The sequence below is a fragment of the Pelobates fuscus genome, chromosome 6 (assembly GCF_036172605.1).
Source record: "Pelobates fuscus isolate aPelFus1 chromosome 6, aPelFus1.pri, whole genome shotgun sequence".
NCBI lineage: Eukaryota > Metazoa > Chordata > Amphibia > Anura > Pelobatidae > Pelobates > Pelobates fuscus.
Genome location: NC_086322.1, coordinates 36,526,827 through 36,538,230, shown reverse-complemented (window position 1 = coordinate 36,538,230; position 11,404 = coordinate 36,526,827). Strand labels below are relative to the sequence as shown.

Below are 11,404 nucleotides of genomic sequence, written 5' to 3'. Positions count from 1 at the left end.
GGATGTGAGTGGGGTTGTGGTCAGGGCCAACCTGCCTGAGAAAATGTAGGCAACTTTCTAATAAAAATGTATGTAACTAAAATTTTATTTAGAACAAAAACAATGTATCTTACTCACACAGACTGATTTCTAAACACATTATTATATTTTAGATATAATTAGAATTATTGCTTTGGAGCTCTTTTATATACTCAAACACATCAACACTATGGAGCTCCTAGAAAAGAGGGATAGAAGATAGAAAAGAAGGGACAGAGTGATTTGAGCCAAAATAGGGTAAGTCTCTCTTAAATAGCAACATTTGGTAGGTATGGGTTCATTAGGATTCATGGAAACCCTATCAAGTTCCATGTCAGATTAATGTATTCAGTATATTCTGAATTCCATTGAAGAGGTTGGCCACCTTCAGGGTTCTTTACATATTTTGCAAAGATGTCTGTAGGTGACATTCCTGATTAGGGTGCAGAGGCCCAGGGTTATAGAAGAAGATAAATATACTTCCCTTAAGCTATCTCATGCAGGTGCTGCCATAAACCTCTACTACAGCTAGTTCTTTCAGCTTCTAGCACATTATCCACTAACATCAGTGTTGTACACTCATGGATGTGCAAGAGTAGAACCCGGAGGATACCAAGAGAACCTCCCTAGACAGAGTCTCTATAAGACCAATCCAAAGCCTGATTCCTACAGCTGTTGCTAGCTCTGTAGCTGGGGAATTGACAAACATTAATGGCAGGAGTTCTGTCTTGTCAAGTTTTGTCAAATTGGGCATTTACCATAAGACAAAGTAGACCCAATGAAATTCCAGTGCAATGATGAGATTTAATTTTTATGAAATTTTCAGAAATATTTTTTTGTTGACAGGGCAGCTTTCAGGATAATTTGGTAAACCATGAATTGAGGAGAACCATTTGTAAAACTGATGTTAGGCCAAAATCCTCAAGTAATATAAATGTTCTAGTATACATCCAAAGATGTTTTGTCTTAAAAATGTGAAGTAAAGAAAAAAAAAACAAAAATAAATAACTTTCAAAAGTTGTCATTTATTTACATTTCAAGTCAATCACATGCAAAACATTTTTTTATGAATATTGTGGTTAGCAAAACACAGTTTAATAGCAATTAAATATACAAAAATATAGCTTACAAAAACAGTGAGTTTTTCTTAAAAAATATTCTTCTGCTGCAGAATTTGTTTTATTTTTTTTTAGTGTACAAACACGTTTATGAAACCAATAACCTGAGGTCTCACAAACAAACAATCTGAGATTAAATATAAGTAAAGGAAAAGGCAGAAGTAGGCCTCAGCACTACACACAAGAGCTTTCAAGAAAACAGAGAGAAAAAGTTATTCATTGTTATGTTTTGTGTACATTTCCAATATCGGAGACTCAAACAAAATGGAATAATTAATAGGATCAGACATATTTTTAATCCTATACATTTACTTTAGTACTTATATGCATAAACAAATATCAGCTAACAAAGTTTTTGCAGCCATTGCTTGTTGTCAAGTGTCGTTTCAGTCGGCCATTTTGTAGTCAGTAATGCGTTTGATTGGTAGAACATGGGTAGGTAATCTGAAGGGACATTTTAAGGCCAATTGGAAAAAAGTGTGTTATTTGTATTCTCTTAAGGTTAACAATAAAACTGTGAATAACTTAATATTATTAACATGTAACTTTCCTTAAAGGAATTTAGTTTTTTGCTTTTAATACCTTCTCAGTTGTGCTTCTACCAAAAACCAATGCAAGTTTCGTTATTGTGACGGTCCCATTGGTAATTATACAGTAGGTAATCACTCAAACAGTATCAGTGCCTTTATGAAGTTGCTTCCTTACAGAATAGTTTGTGGCGGACTGACAACCAAATTAAATATGTTGCTTAATATAGTCTAGCTAGGAAAATAGGGAATCTCTTTTTTTTAAACTTTTTTTTGTAACGTATCTTTTACATTTCAGATGTCAACTCACCACAATGCTTTGTTCAGGGAATAAACATTGTAAAGGGTCAACAAGAAACTGCATCCTGCTGTGGCCTCAGGTGGCTGGCTGAGTCTTCATACTACGTATGAATTATGATGCCAGTGGTTTCTCTGTCAATCTCATAGTATTTCAAACAAGTCTTGTTAGAGAACAGTTTATGATTAGGTGAAATCGTGTGAAAAGAAAAAAAACAATTATGATGATAATACATTCCACCCAATTCATTTGTTTAGTCTCCAGTGACAAATCTACAATCTCAAACTGGAGGGCAAAAACAAAGGAGAATAACAGAATTCTTTAATAATTAGGATATTTATAAGTTCATTAGAAAAGCCTATAATACTACAGTTAGCGTTACCCAAAATAGCCAGACAATGGAAACCAAGCTACTGAGAACAAGTAGGCACTTACTACAAACAAGACTAAATAGACTTTTTTTAACCCTTTAAGGGATGCAAAAATCAAAATTAGAGCCCATGGCTGAACAAGTGAAACATTTACACAAACAACATATTTGGCCAGAATAGAGTGCATCTACATGTGCTCACATTTGGTAGCAGTATGAAAAGTCAGGACAAGTCAGAGTTAAAAATGTACTGTGTTTGTATTAGAATAAAGGTCAATTAATCTCGAAAGTATTCATTTCATGGGAGAAAAATAAGGGGCTACTTCAAAGACACTTCTTAAAAATTTCACTCATTATCACATCCTTGTATTTTTGCTAAATTTCCTAGATGACTTCAACAACAACATTGAGCCGTCAGGTCTCCAAGATGTCATAATGACTGCTTTAGAGCACGCAAAATGATAAAATATGTCATTTGGTCACTAAAGGCCGAAGATTTTATCGAACTTGTTTTGGGAAAAGCATGGATCATATCACTAAATATTTCAGTTTACAGCCTACCCAAAATGTACCAATAATTGCATATTGTATAAGAAGAATATTTGCAAGCCACATGACTTTGCTCATGGGCAAAAAAAAAAAATTAATTAAATATTTTTACATGCATAATACTTTTAATCTATATATCTGCCTTCATTGATTTACGGACCTAAAATATGAGTCAGAATGTCACAAGATGATCACAATTGTGTGGAGATGTGTTTGGGAGCAGACTTAGTCAACATCATTCTACACTGTCCAAAACAAAGCCTTAGGGTCAAATCCATCAAGTTCTACATAATCTATAGAAAATTGCTAAACTTACATAGTATTAGGTCACAGATATTGAAACAAGAGTACAACTTTAATAAGGAAATGTTATAGAGCAAGGTGTCATGGAGTATGAATGTCCAGCGTAAATGACACATTGGACAGAATACCGTGTTTCTATATTGGCGTGAAAACTTATTAAAACAGCCAAACAAAAACATTAACACTCTCAGACCTTAATTTGACCTAGAAATATATACAGTTTTAAGGAGTTACAAACTTTGCTCCAGCAATCAGTACTGTACCTTTGATATCATCCAGATTCTAAACTCGGCTACCTTCCAAACCAAACATAACTCTAACCAATCCCACTTCTTAAATGTAACAATCAGTCATCAAGGACATTATCATTTTTAGTTATCTTCTCAAAAGATTTAAATATGATCTAACAACTTACCTGGCTCCTCTGGGCACCCAAGGCCACATCTTTGGCAAATCAGTCTTCTCCTGCAGGCAAAGACAGATTTTCTCTGTCGCGTAAATGCGTGGCTGATTTAGAACCACATTCTTTGGCTGTGAGCACTTAGCTGATGCTCTCAGTCAACAAGCGAGGTACTGCATGACCCTGCTTTGCTCTACAGAGCAGATGCCAGGGATGCCACTGCGGGTACTCAGCAGGATCCTGCTAAGGTGGCAAACTCTACTAAGACATATTACTGTGGAATGGTGCTAGGGAACTCCTGGCAACACCGTGTAGGAGATAGGTCTTAAAACTGATTTATAGTGGACTATTTTTAGTAATAAATATTACTTATTTTTTTTAAGATGCAAATTTCGATGCATCAGATTCACAATGAAATTAAAAATTAAGCGATATTCCACACCTTGGCTTGTCCCTTTAAGCTGGAATACATGCTTGCAGGTGTTGACTCACATTTTTCTTGTTAAAGATAATCTTTATTTCACCTCTGAAGACCAAGATCAACATTCTAAATTGTTTAACGGTTGACAATAGATCACAGCACCTTCAGTTGTCTAGCTACAAAGTAAACGAACAGTGAAACCATATGAACTGAGGAGGCTTGGCAAGACAAGGATTACAGCAAGTTATATTTTTTTTAACCCCTTAAGGACACATGACATGTGTGACATGTCATGATTCCCTTTTATTCCAGAAGCTTGGTCCTTAAGGGGTTGAACCATGTTCTATGTTTGCCTGCCCCAGGACACTATTGAAAGGCAGCATCAAATACACATACGATTATATAAAATGCGAATGTTACAATCTAATTAGTATATTTAAGGTGCAGTAATCTGCAGAGATTTTTTTTTTTGTTTGTTTAAATCATCACTACTGTTATCCAAAATGTCTGACATGATTCAGTAGGACCTGCACTTGGCTGAAGTGGCCAGTTTTGCTGCCCACTAAATAAAATAAATCAAGTGGAGGAACGCCAATAAACTCTCAACATTTCTAATGCTTTCAAAGCAATTCTGTAAACAAGTGATAAAACACACTGTAGAAATACTAATAAAAATAGTTTTATGATGTCAAATTATTCTTTAGTAAATAATAAAACAGGTCATTCTAAATTTCGTAGCTCAGTAAGAATACTGTGATCACTACTCGTTCACTCAATGATACAGAATTTAAACTAGTCACATACTAGCAGACGTTTTCAGACCGAAAACTGGGTATATATAAATTAATAGTATAGTTTCAGTATAAAGCACACAGTTATTTAACATAGTTGCTATAGAAGCTGTGGAACCGTTTTTTTCCACTCGATTACACATTTTTAAAACAAATTCAGAATGGATAAACTATGTGTCATGGTATATTTACCAGGATACCACTCTGGCCTTCGTTCTATTTCCCTCAATTAACACAACAAAAAAGTTATAATGATGGTGTAGATGAGAGATTGACAAAACGTACATTCAGAGTACATACTTAGTTGTACCACATCACCCATAATGCCCTGTCAGCCTTAAGGCGGCGTCACTTACGGGCAATATTTTTGTCAAAGCTGGAGTAGATGTATGGACAAAGGTTGGAGACCAACATTCTAATCTAGGACTATTACAGATGATCAGATACAGGACAAGGCATGTACCTTCCCAAAGAAGAAAGTAGACCAGTGATGGTAAAGCATTTTGAATTACAGCTGTGGTGGCCCTCTAAGCTGGCTAAGAATCGTACAATCACCATAGCTGTGTTGCTTTCACTGTGGTATATTACAAAAGAAAACTAATATTTACTAGGCTGGACCAAACTATACTAGTGACCACTGCATGAAGATCGCTGCTTTCATGACAAAAAAACAAACAAAAAATAAACAGGACATATAACTGCCCCTATAAACACTTCATCGCACTGAAAAGGTCAATTTAACAACACAGGGGAACAATATGTAAGACAATTACTTGGCATCTGTACATTAGAGGAAGGTCAAAGTTAAAAAACGAATGAATCTAAATGAATACAAATCTCCTGTTCAAGAAAACATTAAGTGCTCTATTATCTCTAAAATTAAATTTGACTTTTTAGTTGTACTTGGCTACAAGGTGTCTACAACTAGGTGGCAGCAGTGAGTCAATGTTTCTCAACATGGGTTTGGCAACTATTACCCAATGTGAGACAAACACCCCTTTTATTTGAGGTTTCTTTTCTCACAGTGTTACTAGCAGTTACATTCCCATGCTTGTTTGACTTTGTGATAAAAGTCTCTCATCTTGGTAGAGTCTGTGCCAATCCATAATATAATTAGCCAATATGCATGGTTATATGTGTTTGTGGTTGTTTATTTTGAAAACAATAATGGGGGAAGATTGCATGTTTAAAGCACTTTTTCCTTGGACTAAGTTGAGTGAACAGTACTAAGCTTCAGTGCATCTTAATAAAATAATTGCCCTTGGCTTGAAATCAAGACAAGCTTTAAATGCCTTCCCTAGACAAATATCACTTCTTCGTGCTGTTGTGCAATACATAAAAAAGTTGACCTGCAGTATTGAGAAATGACATGTTAAATGCAAACAGTCATTTGAAATATTTAAGCTCCATACACTACCCATCAGCACAAAGACATGATATTGGTCTAGAAAAACATGGCGGACCTGTTGATCCGACTTAGACTACCTGCTTCCCATGATGTATTGCATATTGCTAGAAGAGAGCAGGAACCCATTGATCAATCCAAGTTACCGTGCCTCTTTAAAGTTCTAAGTGCTAGAAAAGTAAGCAAGACATTGTTATCTACTGCCTATCTCGCCCTCTGGCACTCAGAGGCTTTAAAGTCTCCTGCCCACATTGATCATATTGATAAGAATATTATTCGCTATATAATGAATTGCAGAGGTTTTCGCAAGTTGCTCACAATTTAAACAATAGATTAGCCAATAGGGGAGGGGGGACTTCAGCTTGGTTAAATAAACCAGTAAATCTTTAAATATTATTCTGTAAACACGCTCTTCAGGTGCGTTATCACCTACAGGATGAAACATCTTAACCATGATTACTGATGTTAAAAAATAAATAAACAAACTAAAATCCCAAACACTAAAAGCAGCAGATATTGACGTTGAAAAAATGCTAAAGAAAATATTAAAAGTACATTCACTTCAACGGGCCAGATCTGCAGTGCAAAAAGGACAGGACGGTATTATTTGGCAGGAATAGTCTTTACGATGTCCAGCTGTGAGCGACCACACAGCTCTGTCTAATAAACCCTACCACACCACTAGAAACCGTGCTCTACTGAAGACTATCCTAGAGAAGGAGAATTGGGCGTTATAACATCACATGACTCACATACCGACATCCCATAATACTTCTTGAAGGTTTGGCATTTTGGTCTAAAATCAGCCCTATTTTGTGTTTTGTTTTGTCAGGGTTCTTTTTATATATAAAATCCATTTATGCTTCCAGTTTCCAGATGTGCACATTGCGGACAAGATGTGCAGATGTTCTTTCTAATGTAAAACAACCAGATGTGCACATTTAAAGTAAGCTAATTGCGCAGTGTGCAGATACACTCATTCATTACTCCAATTTTCTATGTTTTTGTTTGTTTGATTTTTAAAACCCTCTGTACCCTCTCCTTTTAGGAGACACTAGCAATTCTTTTTCTCCTGGCACAGTGAAGCTTCCAGTAATATAGTAATTATACATATAGTTATAATAATAACAATAATAATAATAATAATAATAATAATAGTTATAATAAACAATTGCAAGTTTCAGTGAAATCTTCTAAAGTGCTCTTCCAAGGCCAAACACTGTTGCTATCTCCCTTTGTGTTCTGTGTCTCCTGCTATCGATGGCACCAAAAGTGCTTTGGTTGCTGTTGAGTTCACAAATCCATGCCCAAGGACATTGTGGCTTCGACAGGCTAAGTTTAATTATACGGGATGCATTGAGGAAGCGGGTCATGGGCATGAAATCTGTGGCTCCTTGCATGGGTGACCCAGGGCAGGTTGGCTTTAAGCTATACAATGTTCTCTGCCCCAGGCAGAGGTCCTTGTGGAGGTCGATGCTCCTGGTTGCTGTGCAGTTGAGCTAGCTGGAGGACGGGCATGTTGCAAAGCGGGCAAACTTTTCTCACCTCCAACCATTTAATGAGGCACCTGGAACGGGAGGACAGGGTTGAATTTAGAGACAGTAGAATAGATTAAGAAGGAGAGTACAAACTCCAACATTCTTTAGAACTCATACTTAACATGTTGAATATGATCTGGAAAGCACCATTTATGATTATATGTTTATTTGTATATTTCTGTACACGTCATCCCTGTTTAGCTTCCCATTTACAGGGTTATTCACTAAAGGTGAATTCAAAGTGAATTTCAAATTTAAGAACTGAAAGCATAGTGGACTTAATGAATTTTCCAGTTTGGCTATGTTAACCTTTAATTTGAAGGGAGCATTTAAGGTGATTTCAATTAAATTCTTGAATCTGCCCCATTCCTGATTTTGCTATTTTTTGTTTGTTGAAATTATAGAGCTAGGATTGACGGCTTTATTTTATACTATTAAGTCATTCTTAACACTTGTTCTCTCTTCCTAGCAGACTACAAGACTTGCTTCACCTCATTCCTTGGTGGCTCAGTCTGGTAGCATTCTAGTTGTCTTATCCCAAGTATCTCTCAGTATCTGAATTGAGCCCTGCTTGCTATTTTCCTTTTTCATTACTAGAGATGTTCATGGGCAAAAAAAACCTGTTTCGGATTAGTTTTCACTTCCAAAATTTTCGATTTTCAGTTCATCTAAAATTCAATCCTTGGAAATTCGATTTAAAAAATTGTGTTTGCTAATTTAACTAATATCAAACAAACAGTCAAATCTGGATGAAATTAATGGGGGATACTCGTTCACTCAGAGCAGCAGTTGTTAAAGGAATAAGCAATTGGCCCATTCATTCATTTATTCATTCAGACTTTTGTTAATATTTCAGTCATTCGTTTTTGAATAAATAAACAAATACATTTTTGTTGATTGTTCAGTTCTTCTGAAAACAAATGCACACGTCTAGCTATTACATATTCCAAGCTTGAGTCTGATAGCTGTTCCATCCTACATATTATCCATGTTTCAACATAAAATGTTAAGACTACGGTTATTTTGGCATAGTATTTTAGCAATATAAAGTGATAAAAAACCACTGTACTTTCAGATCTGTTAGACACAGTGGGGGAGAAGTATAAACAAAGGAGAAATTATTAAATGATACAATTGAAGCAAGTAATTAGTCTGAACAATTTAGAGAACTGGCCCTTATGATATTAACCCCTTAAGGACCGGCCTGTTTTTGCGATGTTTGTACGTTAAGGACCAGAGCAGTTTTAACACTTTTGTGGTGTTTGTGTTTAGCTGTAATTTTCCGCTCTCTCATTTACGGTTCCCATACAAGTTATATATTGTTTTTTTTCACAACAAGAAGGGCTTTCTTTACATACCATTATTTATATTATGTCATATATTGTATTTAAAAAAATAAAATAAAATATGGTGAAAAATTGAAAAAAAAAAAAAAACATGTTTTTGGACTTTTACTTGAAAAATCTTTTACTTATCTACAAAAGCTAATGAAAAAAACTGCTAAATAGATTCAAAATTTTGTCCCGAGTTTAAAAACACCCAGTGTTTACATGCTTTATTGCTTTTTTTTGCAAGTTATAGGCCTATAAATACAAGTAGGAAATTGCTGTTTCAATATATATATATTTTAAATGTATCAATACTGACATTGTTACACCGTTATCTGTCATAAATCCCCGAAACACACCTAACATGTACATATTTTTTTAAAGTAGACAACCCAGGGTATTCAAAATGGGGTATGTCCAGTCTTTTTTAGTAGCCACCTAGTCACAAACACTGGCCAAAGTTAGCATTTATATTTGTTTGTGTGTTAAAAATGCAAAAAACGCTAACTTTGGCCGGTGTTTGTGACTAAGTGGCTACTAAAAAAGGCTGAACATACCCCATTTGCAATACCTTGGGTTGTCTTCTTTTGCAAATGGTATGCCATCATGGGGCTAATTCTCATTCCTTGGCTACCATATGCTCTCAAAGGCAACCTAACCAATCTGACAAATTTCAATAAAAAAAAAAAAAGTAAAATCAAGCCTTATATTTGACCCTGTAACTTTCACAAACACTATAAAACCTCTACATGTGGGGTACTGTTATACTCGCTGAACACAAATATTAGTGTATCAGAACAGTAAAATATATCACAGCAATAATATCCTCAGTGAAAGAGCTGTTTGTGTGTGAAAAATGCAAAAAACTTCACTTTCACTGACAATATCATCGCTGTGATATGTTTTACTGTTTTGAAACACTAATATTTGTGTTCAGCGAAGTCTCCCGAGTAAAACAGTACCCCCATGTACAGGATTTAGGGTGTCATAGAAAGTTACAGGGTTAAACACAGTGCTAGCAAATTAAATTATCTGGACTTTCGGCCTGGGTTGGCAGGCAGGTCCCTCAAATTGCAATCATTAAAATTACTTAATTAGGTAAAAATATTACATAAATACGCACGTATAATTTTAATATATATACATATTTATATATTTGACGTCTACGTGTATATTTATGAAATTATTTATGTAATTATGTATGTGGACATATGTATATTTCGTATTATTTTTATTTTTTTATACATAGATATATATATCATTACATTCTAAGTGTATTTTGATATAAATATATATATATATCAATATCAAAATACTGTTAGAATAAAATTGCATATATATATATATATATATATATATAATTTTTTTAATTATTAAAAATAATTTTTATTTTTTGTTATTTATTTTTATTAACATATTATTTGTATTTTATAATATATATATATATATATATATATACCATATATATAGTTATTATATATATTGTATATATTCGTGTGTAATTTAAATAAGTGTATTTTTATATTAATATACGTATATATAAATATAAAAATACACTTAGTATGACATTATATATATGATATATATACATATATTATATATAGGTATATATAGATATAATACATGTATATATATCATATATATATATATACACATATTATTTTTTTTACACTGATTGGTTTTTTTTCACTTTATTTTTTTATTTTACACTTGCAGGGAGACTGCCTGTCAGCACAGACAGTCAGGGGGACACATGGACCCCTATTGCGGTCATGTGATCGAGTGATCACATGGCCGTGGGGTCCTGATCTGCCGAGGGGAGACTGCCCGGGCAGACAGGCAGTCCCCCTGGACCGGGAGGAGAGCTGATCGCCGCCGTGGGACCGACGGCGATCAGGTAAGTAGCCCCAGACCGTTATGATGGTTCAGGGCCGTCAGCGGTCCAAACGCACGTTTTACCGCTGACGGTCCTGAACCGTCAGCGGTCCTGAAAGGGTTAAAAAGGTTAAAATTCTAGTGGATACATTATATGAGAAACAAGCATTAAAGGGACACTATAGTCACCAGAAAAACTACAGCTTATTGTATTTGTTCAGGTGAGTAGAATCATTACCTTCAGGCTTTTTGCTGTAAAGGCTGCCTTTTCAGAGAAACTGCAGTGTTTACATTACAGCCTAGGGATACCTCCACTGGCCACTCCTCAGATGGCTACTACAGCTGCTTCCTGGGGCAGTGCTGCACAGTGTGACTGCCATTTAGTGTCTCCACTCTAAACTGTCCATATGGCGATGCATTGATTCAATAAAGCTCTATGAGAAGATGCTGATTTGACTGTGTT

At 35.0% G+C, this 11,404-nt stretch overlaps 1 protein-coding gene across 3 annotated transcripts in view; it reads right to left on the bottom strand.

Annotated features, from left to right (window-relative positions):
- Window positions 1–3,952: 3,952 nt before the first annotated feature.
- Window positions 3,953–11,404, bottom strand: part of RNF24 (ring finger protein 24) — a 103,237-nt gene continuing 95,785 nt past the window's right edge. For all 3 annotated transcript variants that reach the window (XM_063457609.1, XM_063457608.1, XM_063457607.1), the window contains exon 6: window positions 3,953–7,767. In XM_063457609.1, the coding sequence (XP_063313679.1) occupies window positions 7,629–7,767 (139 nt within the window). In that variant the 3' untranslated portion in view covers window positions 3,953–7,628. The remainder of the gene's footprint in view (window positions 7,768–11,404) is intronic.